This window comes from Pituophis catenifer, unplaced genomic scaffold (assembly GCF_029215685.1).
Source record: "Pituophis catenifer annectens isolate HBS135680 unplaced genomic scaffold, rPitCat1.0.hap2 SCAF_1, whole genome shotgun sequence".
Lineage (NCBI taxonomy): Eukaryota > Metazoa > Chordata > Lepidosauria > Squamata > Colubridae > Pituophis > Pituophis catenifer.
The window spans coordinates 81,185,857-81,198,178 of record NW_027256881.1 but is presented as its reverse complement, the minus strand read 5'-3'; the positions used below and the strand labels follow the sequence as shown (position 1 = coordinate 81,198,178).

Genomic DNA, 12,322 nt, shown 5'->3' with positions numbered 1-12,322 from the left:
GGTATATAAATTTGAAGAAAAAAAAAAGTGTTTGACCTTTGTAAGATAGTGGTTTGACAATATATATATCAAGCACAAAAAGAATTGCTCAATAATTTCCTAATAATATGTAGAAAGGTTTGCAAGCTGAGCAATGTGGAACTCACTCATTCCTGCATACTTACCTGTAGTTTGTGGAGTTTTGCTTCAATAGCTTTACTGTCTCCAGTTGCATTATTTATGTCTTTTATTGCAATCTTCAGATTAGAATACCAGTTTTGAAATTCCTCCATAGATTCTTTTTATAAAAAAAGGAGATACCAAGCATTATCATATAATACAGTAACATTGGTTTATATATTCCATACTTAAAAGTCACCAATATACAACGGTATGGACACCTGTATATGCTCACACACTGAAAGCACATACTTGCATTGCATGCATGCATAAAATGTGCCCAAAATTTGTGCTTGCCCCCATCCACATATATAATATTAGTAATAGCAAGGTTATTTTTTCAAACTTACTTTTGTGAAACCAAACAGTAGAGGACTTGAAAATATCTATAAAATATACTTTCTATAACAGGAATTGTATGAAAACCTAGTCCCCAAATTAATTCATGATGTAAATGGAAATTTTATTCTAATACTGGCGTATTTGTCTCCAGCATACATTCCTGCGGGCTAGATGATTCATATATTAAACTCCATGAGAACTCACGTAGGAAATGTTTTTCTAGGGACTCCTGTAAAGAAGCTTGTGTTTTCAAACTCAACTGGTTCACAGCTTCATACTTCTTTATCAGGGATGTTATAGTGCCTCCAAGAGTTTCCAACTCCAAAGATGGATATTTGCGGCAGAGGCCATTAAGCATTTCCTGAGTAGAATCAAAATGGTTCTGCTGTTGGCGAATCTCCTTCTGTATTTTCTGAAGGAACAATGATATTATTAGAACATTTAAATACATTAGAACATTACTTAAAAACTGTTTTATTGACATCTATGGAGATTCTCAATCATCCAGGTCATGGGAGTTCCAAAGATGCTTTTTCCAAAAGGCAACTGGACTTTCTTGGTTTTTTTCTTCAAAAATGTTTCACTTCTCACCCAAGAAGAAAAACTAAAAATGGGGGAAGTCCTTGGAATACTAACTAATAGCCAAAGCTTAGCAACTACTTTTAAGAGAAATGTTGATGGATCTACTTTGCCAAACTTCAAGATATCTAAATTCCAATTTTTGTGCTCAAACTTCTAGTCAGGACTAAAACTGGACTAAACACAAATTGAATAATCCCTAAATCTGGGGGGGGGGGAAATCAAGCAGTCCAAAGTACTGTATTTTTAATTAAAGAATGGTCCTGATCATGTTGCTCTATCTATATGATGTGAACAGAAGAACACTTTCTCAAGTGCTCTTATTTCCTCAGTCTGAAAGTCTAATTTTTCTTGGAGATTGAGGAAACTCACATACAAAAACAAAATGTATTTTTTTAGAGGTAAGTACGTTTTGCTGAAAAGACATTAATTATAGCCATGTGATCTGGGACATTTTAAATGCTTTTAGCACAGACTGTTGAACTCTGACCTCACGTTTTTTTTCTTCTCATGAAATGGCATTTAACCTCTAATGGATGAATATTTCAAATAGTAGATTTGTTCACAAGGTCTATTTTAAGGCATTGATAACAAAGTGAATGCCCCATAATTTTATTCCAATTTGCTCAACAAGTCTGTTTATTAATTTTATGCTACTTACATTGACTGTCCCAAGATCTGATGGAACCTGACTATGAATGCAGTTTAATAGTGATTCTTCTGTATTGAGAAACCAGCTTTCCATCTGAGTAATAAAGTTATATAACTGTGTCTTCTGAGAATTAAAATCTTTCAATGTTTCTTTAGCTGTATCATACATTGTTTTGCTATGCATTATCTTCTTCTTTAAATCAGCATCTAAAAACTAAAAGTAAATATAAATACACTAAAATAATAATAAAGACTATTCCAAAATAAATTTATAAAAGTGACAGTCATATGACAATAAGGCGTATTTGAATTGTTTTGGAGAAATTAAAAAAAAATAGACAAACCACTCCACTAAAAGTAAAAGAAGAAACTTTTTTAGACCATTTTTAGGCCTGACTTTAAAAAAAAGGTTTTATAATATAATGATGGTTATTAATCAAATATTATAGCATATTTTTTCAGTCCACAAGTAAAATTGATGCATATTTTTAATATTTTTATAAAAAAATAAAATACATTTATATTATATTTATATTATTTTTCTCGGCTTTGCCACACAGCATTAGATGGTTTATCAAGCTGGTAGTTTGTCATGAACCTCAGCTCTCTTTTTGATAAAAATTTGGAATGGGAAAACAAGTCACTTTAAAATGTTCCTGCAAACAAAGAAGGGAGTTTTCTTCTTTGAACCCTGATTTTTTTTCTACAGACAATGCAATCGACTTCTCTAGCACTTTCTATAAACCTAGAAATTTACAGATACTTATAAATCATAAACATAATCGTAAACCAAGTGGAAAATCATTAAAGCTCACTTGTACCTCTTTGCGATCAAATACGTATGTGTGGACACTTATTAAATTATGTACAAGCTGTATTGATTTCTTTACTTTTGAATTTCTTGAATATAGAGATTTTGTGTATGTAAAAACTGCCGCTTTATTTTTAAATTTCCCGTTTTGCTTCCAGATTGGTATTTGAGATGGATCAATGGAACTTGATCCTTAAATGAGCCTTGGTGGCCCAGCAGACTAAAGCACTATTAAGTAATACCAGCTGCCTGCAATTACTGCAAGTTCAAATCTCACCAGGCTCAAGGTTGACTCAGCCTTCCATCCTTTCAGATAGGTAAAATGCAGTTATATACAAAAGTATGAAGGCTATTGCATTGCTTAATGCATTGTAAGCCGCCCTGAGTCTCCGGAAAAGGGTGCCATATAAATCGAACCAATAAATAAATAGATAAATAACTGAGATGGGCGGCAAATACATTTCATAAATTTATAAATAAATTTGATTACAGTGCTAGAAATTATGCATATACTGTATTGTTTCATGCAATGCTTTTTTCAAAGGAAAATTTTCACAACAAGGCCATGTATAATAGAAGATTCAAAATCAGTAGCTATGTCCTAGAGGAGATTACATAATGGGTAAATTCTGTCTTTTAACTGGAACAAAAATATTTTTATTGATTCAAACAATGCTTATCAAATGGAATGCTTTTATCCAGTGCTCCAAATAAATTGTAGATTACAAAAGTTTAACACCACCTTTGATCTAATGGGTGAACAACTTATACTTCTTCTAATTTAGGGTTGTTGGGGAGATTTTAAAGGGTGAAATGAATGCCTGAGCTCTGCAGAACTTACATATTTGAACTCTTACAGAAATATATCTATTTTGCCTTTTAACCCCTTTTTCTACCATCCTAGAAAATTGCAGGGAAAAAGGTTCCAGGGCAAAACCATGCACAGTGTAGGAGATAACCAGGCAGAACATAAAGGGGTGGGGGTGTCCAAATATATAATCGGCCTTGAGTTCTTTTGCACCCACAAGAGCTTTAAGTCCAACCCACTTTGAATTCCACTGACTCTTATTTACCGCCTATTTCCTTTGCCCTTTAATAGATCAGATTCATGTAGACAGCATTAGTATACAGTAAACCTATATTCATTTGAACTTTCTGGACTCCTGATTTCCTGGACTTGACACCCCCTCCCCCCCCAATCAGAAAAGCCTATCTTACCAGAAGAATTGGAGGAAGTTCTTCTGAATTTATCAATTTTTTAAGCTTATATATGTTCAAAATCATTTGCTCCAACTTTTCTTCTTTGTGCTTCACCTGAGACTGCAAAAGAATACATGGGGGAAATGAATGTCTCCCTTTCTGTCATATGTTAACATTTGTCATTATTCACATAAGGAAAATTTAAAAGCTTGCTCTTGGAATATAGCAAACATAAATATTTTGTTCCTGGCACACTCTTGCTCCAACTGAAAGAAATACAACAAAGAGTTATACCACTCTGTGTACAGGTAGTCCTCGCTTAATTATCGCAATTGGGGCCAATAACTCAATTGCTAAATTAGATGGTTGTTAAATGAGACATCTCTTGACCGCGACGTGTGATTTTATATATTGTTGAGAGCTGGCTATGAAGTGCACAAATAGCATTGAAGTGACTGTGGGATATTGCAACAGTTATAAAAAACTGACAATTGCAAAGAATCTGAATCTCAATTATGTTACCACAGGAACATGCAACAATTATAAGTGTAGGGGCCAGTTGAGACTCTAGAAAGAGTGCAGAGAAGAGCAACAAAGATGATTAGGGGACTGGAGGCTAAAACATATGAAGAACAGTTGCAGGAATTGGGTATGTGTAGTTTAATGAAAAGAAGGACTAAGGGTGACATGAGAGCAGTGTTCCAATATCTCAGGGGCTGCCACAAAGAAGAGGGGATCAACCTATTCTCCAAAGCATCTGAAGGCAGGACTAGAAGCAATGGATGGAAACTAATCAAGGAGGCAACCAACCTAGAATTAAAGAGGAATTTCCTGACAATTAGAACAATCAGTAGAACGATTTGCCTCCAGAAGTTGTAAGTGCTCCAACACTGGAGGTTTTTAAGAAGATATTGGACAACCATGTGCCTGAAATTGTATAAGGTTTGCAGACTGAGAAGGGGGTTGGACTAGAAGACTTCTGTGTTATTCTGTTATTCTGTAATATGCCAATAGATGAACTGCATATTCCAGAAATTCATTAAACATTTTTTTTTTTTTACAATTAGGGGCATTCTGCTACAGAAATATAAGCACATAGCTTAGAATGTCTAATCATATTCTACTCAAGTCTCCTAATCTTAACATGTGCTAAGAATTTAAAATTGGAAATAATAAATATTGTGTATTATGGTACCTGAAATTCATCCAAGAAAACTTCAGTTCCTTGACAGCTCGCCAAGTTGTGTATGATGTCATTTGACTGGGAGATGGCGTTATTGCACCATCCTTCAATATTATCACGGATGGCTAGTATGTCTTCCCACAAAGTTACACTAACACTCAACTTATCTATGTTGTCTTCAATTTTTTCTGAAACCTGTTAAGCAATGAAAGAAAGTATTTCATTTTATTCTGTTCAATCTATTGTAGCTTGTAAGCTACTCATTTCCAAAGAGCTCTAAGTAGTTTACATCAAGTAATAACAACATTAAAAAAATAATAATCTACAAAGCAAACATTTCCTAATGGCACTACTCAACAAAGGCAGATTTATCTTCATTGTCTCGAATGCTTTCCTAAAGAGAAATGCCATTTTCTCTTTAGGATGTCAGGAGGAGGGGCATCATTCATAATCAACTGCTTTGAGTGTAGTTTGAGTGTAGTTTTATCCATCTAGACCATAGTAGCTTCTAGGCATTGGGTTAGAACATCCACCACAATTCCTGTCCAGTGAAGGTGCAGAGATGACTATCACCTCACCCAGTGGTTTTACATAGCAGGGGAAAAAGGATCAAGCCCCATTGGGCTCGAAAGCTGAGGGCCCTTAAACCTCTCCCATCTCTATTAGCAACATGATAATTAGGCTAGTACTTGATTAAAGAACTCTCAATTGATGGATTTCACGAGTTGTCATTAATTTATTAACTATTTGGTGAGGCTAACATCTCCCATCCCTGGCCACCGGAATATTGTTTATGGTCAAACAAGGGTAGGGGGTATCATTTTCACAATATGTGAAAAAGAAGTGTGACAAAAATGAAAGAAACTATTTTTTTTTTCAAAATTGCTCTAATTCTTAAAATTTTATAACACTTTTGTAATCCAATTTCCCAACTAAACTGCTATTAAATAAAAATTTTCAATTAACTATCTTTTAGAATAGATGTGTAACAGGTGCCTTAACAATGAACTGGAAATTAATAATAGAAAATACCAGGTTTCTACCAGGTCTCAATAAACGCAACTTTGTTTCTCTTAATTATGAAAAGAAAAACAAAATTATGTTAAAATTATGCCACAACTTCATAAACCACATTGTGATATGTGAAATACAGTAAAAACAATTCATTTCTAAATTACTTCTGCAAGAATCAACTTGCTAGTAATTATACCCACAAGATACTGACTGAAGTAGTAATGGATTAAAATCCATGGTAAAAGGAGAGAAGTTGTTTTAAAATGAGAAGATATTCAAAATGCTAAATTATAATGTGGTTTAATTGTTTCTGCCTTAGCTTTATAAGGAAACAAAATCACCATAACATATTCAACAAATCATAGTTAAAGTCAGCTTAAGCAAGCTGCTGATAATTATAGCAATGTGTGTTATATATAATATCCAATTTCTGTCTAAGAGAAAAAATATTTTAGAATAAAGTACAGATAGTCCTCGACTTATGATCACAATTGGGACCAGAATTTCCATTCCTAAGCAATGCAATTATTAAGAGCCCAATTTTACAACCTTTTTGACATGGCTCATTGCAGTTGTTAAGTGAATGTTCTTGTCAGAATCCCGCTAGGAACATCACAAATGGTGATCACATGACCCCAAGACACTGCTACTATCGTAAATACATGCTGGTTACCAAGTACCCAATTTTGATCATATGACCATGGGGATGTTGTAACAGTTGTAATTTGCAAGGACCAGTGATAAGTCACTTTCTTCAGTGCCATTATAATTTTGAATGGTTGCTAAATGAATGGTCGTAAATCAAGGACTACCTGTATTCAGTTTCTCACAAGAAGCTTTTATTTTAGTTTGTATTTTATTGGAACATTCAGCTATCCAAACTTAATTTCAAATATACCACTTACATCTAGCCATTTGTCCACGGTACTGTCCATCTCAGTTTTTATCATCTGAGCATCACAGTTTGGTATCTTTTTCAGCTCTGCAATGAGGTGTTTTCCTTCGTTAGTGAAGGCATCCAGTTCAGTCTGTCTATCATTCAGCTCGTTCCTGGCTGCTTCATGCTACAAACAGGAACGTATTATTATTATCCACAGTATAAATAGATTCACCATCCACACTCCTTAATTTATTTTAGACTGCAATCCTTTATTGGAAAAAAAAAATCACCCCTTCATACTGCAGAGGTACAACATATTTAGGACAAGCCATAAAATTCCAAGTTCATTTTAGCTCAGTCACTGCTCAAGAATTATTGTTAATGTTAGCCTGTAGCTACCATTGTAACTTTCAATAACAACTGAATATGGTATCATACAGAATTGGCTATAAGCCTGAAGCATTGTAGGATGTGAAAAGCGGAGCATTAAGAAAACCTGAAGTCAAAAAAGCTAAAGAAGTCCTAACTAGCTAGAGGAGCAGGGATGAAATTCAGCAAGTTCTGACAGATTTTGGAGAACCAGTAGTGGAAATTTTGAGTAGTTCGGAGAACCGGCAAATACCACCTCTGGCTGGCCCCAGAGTGGGGTGTGAATGGGGATTTTGCAGTATCCTTCCCCTGGAGTGGGGTGGGAATGGGGATTTTGCAGTATCCTTCCTCTGCCACACCCACCAAGCCACACCACACCCACCAAGCCACCCCTCCAGAACCGGTAGTAAAGAAAATTGAATTCCACCACTTCAGGGGAGGTTCTTTGCTGTGGGAGTTCTTTGCTGTGTCTTCAGGGGAGAAGACAATTAAGTTGATTTTCATTCACCAATAGAATTGGAGCATTATACTAAAGTGGCCTTCCTGTTGACAAATCCATTTGTTTGACTTTGAAGGTGGTATTCTTTTCTGTGAACATACCTCAATTTCGATTTGAATACTTGAAATCTGTCCTCTGCTGCACATTTCATTTTAATTAAAAACTAACCGCTCATTGCAAAAAAATAAAGTAAATAAATCTTCAAAAGTGAAGATTTAAGCAATTGATTAAGAAACTAATATGCTTCCCACAAACAGTTTTTAAGACAAAGATATTTTAAAACTACCTTTGATAAGGCCCTTCGCACATCTCCCTGGTCTTTTAGTATGGCTTTGGCCACTGTTACAGCACTGGCAACCTCTATTGCTTTAGAAACTGCACTTCTTAGATTGTGATACTGTCTTATAACATCAAGAAGGATGCAACCCTGTTCCTGCCTGCAAAGGAAAGAATCACTGTGACATTGATAGCAGAACATATTTTGAGGGCTGACAGTGGTTTGATAGGTAACATTTCTTACTGGATTATGACTTCATTCCTCTGATACTTTCACAAGTATGAGACATTTATTACAATCCATGTATGGCATTAGAAAACTGAAGTTTACATAGCAGGAGTTAAAAGTAATGCAATTATATTACAGTAAGCAATTAGCAACTTACTTGATCTGAGTATTGCTTGCATTGTTAACTACTCCCAGATGAAAAATAGAGCAGGGAAGGGTGTCTACTCTAGGCTTTTCCAGTATACTGTTCTCTTTATCTTAGAAGTATATCTCTCAATATACTATATAGCTCTCAAAATTATATTTATGGTCCCAAATATAAGCATACTGATTTTATATCAGATCTATATATTATTACTTAAGGCTGATTAAGAGGCTGATAAAACCAAGAGTTAAACTTGACATAATGACACATAAATAAGTATATAACTAACTTACCTTTCTTGGATTAGTTTCTTTGTGTCACTCCAAGTTGCTTCCAAACAATTAATTTCTTTGTCAATTGTTGGGGCAAAATGATTATCTTTTAAAGCAATTTGCTTTGCTTTGCTCATTAGCCATTTCAATTCATGCTGATGAGAATTCAGTTCATCATCCAGCTGGTTAAAAATCCTTAATCTGTAAATCAAAACATTAATTATATTTTTAATTTGCTTCAGTGTCCACTATTACAAAAATAAAAGTAACATAAATATAGCATGCTCATCTGTTTCAGCATCTTTAAGAAAACTCTGGAGGAAACTGTGATTATATTAATGGAATTTTTCTAGAAGCCTGATTGATAAGAGTTTTAGCATTTCTACCAATATAACCATCATTTAAAAATTTATAATCATACATCACACTTTCAAACTTTGCTTTGGAAACCTTAAATAAATGTTTAATATAATCTAACAGCATTATAATGTTCTTACACATAAACACTAACATCTGAAATTTTATACTCAGATATCATGGTATTGTTTTATCAGAATCCATTAACATAGCACAAAAGGGTCAGATTTATCCTGATCTCTTCATCTGATGTTACAAAAAGCAGCGGATGGAGGAAAATCTTTTAATCAGGTTAGATGCATTAACCACAATATCCACAGTTCAAAATCAGTTTACATTAAGTAATGGTTGAGGTAATTTGGTTTGAGTTTATACATTGCATTTACAGCCAAAAAATAAATAAGTTTAAAAAAGAGTATTTCCCCAGCATATCAATATTTCTTTTCATAATACAAGATTTGAGCATATAACAAATATGAGTTTAGACTTTTGCTATTATATTTATGTCTAGGGAATATATAGAGTGATAAATCATCTACTAGGAAAAGTCTCAATGTTTCCAATCCACAAGTAACGTAATCACAAAGCTGTCTAAGCAAATATTGCAGTCAAACTGTATAATGAATGTAAGGATTATATTAGAAGCCTTTAACTAGGAAGAAGATGCTGAAAAACCCCTTCTAAAAATCTTGCCAACTGACCACAATGCATGCTTACTACAAAATGTAAATTGTAACATGCAAAACATTATGGTACTGTCATTTCTGTTTTGATTAACTGAATCAAGATTTATACCTTAAGAGCTAACAAGATGCACAGAATAACTCTATGGGTAAGATGGGCAGTCTTGAAATACTATATATAAACAAAACAAACAAAGAAAAAGGCACTTTATATAACAAGCCATTGCTGCTACCCAGCCTGCTACCTATAGTTAGAACTATCTGCAACTCTTAGTTGTCTGCTCTTAACTTAGTGTACAATACCAATCCAAGAAATGAGAAAAAAAATCTTTGTAGGAAAAAGTGGTCCAATTTATACTTCATTCCAGAATTATTATTATTATTATAACAAAATATGTACACAATTTCTTTCAACCCTTCGTCTGAAGCAGGGGTGAAATCTACTTACCTTCCCTACCAGTTTGGAAGTGCTCGCTCCGCTCACACGTGTGCATGCATCACATGTGCACGTGGACCCTCTGCGCATGCGTAAACCCTTCTGCGCATGCGCAGAGGGTAAAAAACAGGTTAAAACCAGGAAGTAACGATGACCAGGTGGGTGGGTGGAGCCTTGTGCTGCCGTCACTACCGGTTCTCCGAATCACCCGCCGCCATCACTACCAATTCAGCCGAACCAGTCCGAACCAGTAGCATTTCACCTGGTCTGAAGATGCCTAGTCATTACAACTACTTAAATTTAGCATTGTTTACAGGATGAGGGAAGAGCATAAATAGACAGCAAATATACGGTGTTTCCCCAAAAATAAGACCCTGTCTTATATTTTTTTTGAACCCCAAAATAAGCACTTGGCCTTATTTTCGGGGAGCTCTTATTATTTTGGGGTATGTGTGGACAAGATAGAGTTCCTCTTGCCGTCTTACCTGATTTGCAGCTCTGCGTTTAAATATTTTCGAGTAGGGCTTATTTTCAGGGGGAGGCTTATTTTAGCGCATGCGCTCAAAAGCCCGATTGGGCTTATTATCAGGGGATGTCTTATTTTTGGGGAAACAGGGTAGAAATCAGTCTGGATGCAGCAGTTTGGATTCAATGTGGGAGAAACTACACAAAATGAAGTTTTGACTAAGAAACAGATTCTTGCTTATCGAAACGAGTATTATAAATCCAATGCTGCTGGGGACCTGATTTCTGTTTACCTTTGCTGAACTTCTTGAAGGTTTGGTTCTTTGAGTCCTTCCTTGTCAGCCCTTTCTTCAAGATCTTCAATTCGTTTTAAGAGATGTTCCTTACGCTCTAGGATGGATGAACACAGAGCACTAAGGGCCTCTGCTTCACTTTGCTTAGATCCAAGCAAAGACTGAATGGATTCCAGTTCTATGCAGACACTGTCAGCAATGTTACTGCTGGAACTCCTTTGCTGAGAGCTTCCTTGTTTTAAATGGTAGTGGGCTTTAGTAAGGGATACATCTAAACTGGCTGCTGTAGATTCCAGTTTGTTGACATCTTGAACGACCTCATTTAGCTTCTTCTTCAGCATTTCTGATTTTGACTTGTCTATGTTTTTCGTTGTTTCTACCCTTTGTCTCAACTGGTGAAGTACATGTGATGCAGAGATATGAAGCTCTAAAAAGGCTTTGAGATGGGGAAGAACATCTTGACGGCGGTTGATTACTTGATTAGCCTCTTGGTACAATTGCAGACAGTCTTCAATCTTATTTTGGAATACACTGTGATCTTCTGGCTGAGTGAAAGAACACAACTTTTCAACATGACTCTTCAGACTCTGTAGCTCTTTGTCTTTTCCTTCCACTTCTAATTTATGCTCCTATAAGAACAAGAGAAAGATTTTTTTTAAATGTGTAAGCCTTTGCTTAGTAACATGAGATGTATATCTCTTGCTATTGCAATAGCAGTTTGGAAACTGACAAATTGCAAAGCTCACCCTTCACTTGGGTGGGGAGCAGGAGACAGAATGCAAAAAAGAAAAAAGGCCTCTCTTTATACTGCTATTGCAATTTCTGAGAAATAACAGAACGAATAGAGATGGTTCTTTGAGATATGGGTACTTAAGAGGAAGAACCTGTGTTCTACTAAATATGTCCCAGAACTTCTTTAGTAAAATGCTCTTATTTGGTTAATTATGAATTATTTTACCTTATTTTGACATATAGCGGGCTGTTGATCGGTTATATCAATCTCTGCTGTTAGCTGTAGTTTACAAAGAAATAGCTTGATCCATTCAGAAAAACTGAGGAGAAGCTCATCATACTGTCTGTGTTCATCAAGCACAGACTGGAGGAAAATTATCCTAGAAGACAGCAGGGTTAGTAAGTAGCATTTACTCTTTCACCAGAACTTTCAATAGTTTTGGCTTTTAAAACAGCAGAACTAGAAAAGGGTGAAATTTGTCAGAATTCCAGGTTTGCCTTTATGCCCCAGGATATGTGCAACAATACAACAAACAGTAAGAACAAACAACAAAACAATACAACAAAAAGGGCATTATGATGTGATACAGCAATCTATATAAGGAATTGGAGGATTCATACAACTCCGATGAGATTATGCTTTAAAAAACACAGCACAATCATATAGTATGTCTACTCAAATTATTAATCAATCTCAGGAAATGTTTTCTGCATATCCTTCCATATTTCTATAGGTCCCCAGATGTA

General features: G+C 35.1%; 1 protein-coding gene across 1 annotated transcript in view; it reads right to left on the bottom strand.

Annotated features, from left to right (window-relative positions):
* SYNE1 (spectrin repeat containing nuclear envelope protein 1) overlaps positions 1–12,322 on the bottom strand; it is a 335,993-nt gene that overhangs the window by 209,604 nt on the left and 114,067 nt on the right. Inside the window, exons 38-47 of the mRNA XM_070932643.1 lie at positions 11,802–11,955; positions 10,844–11,472; positions 8,631–8,810; positions 7,974–8,124; positions 6,845–7,003; positions 4,938–5,120; positions 3,761–3,862; positions 1,742–1,945; positions 706–913; positions 165–277 (exon numbers count right to left, since the gene is read on the bottom strand). Of these exons, the coding sequence (XP_070788744.1) occupies positions 165–277; positions 706–913; positions 1,742–1,945; positions 3,761–3,862; positions 4,938–5,120; positions 6,845–7,003; positions 7,974–8,124; positions 8,631–8,810; positions 10,844–11,472; positions 11,802–11,955 (2,083 nt within the window). The remainder of the gene's footprint in view (positions 1–164; positions 278–705; positions 914–1,741; positions 1,946–3,760; positions 3,863–4,937; positions 5,121–6,844; positions 7,004–7,973; positions 8,125–8,630; positions 8,811–10,843; positions 11,473–11,801; positions 11,956–12,322) is intronic.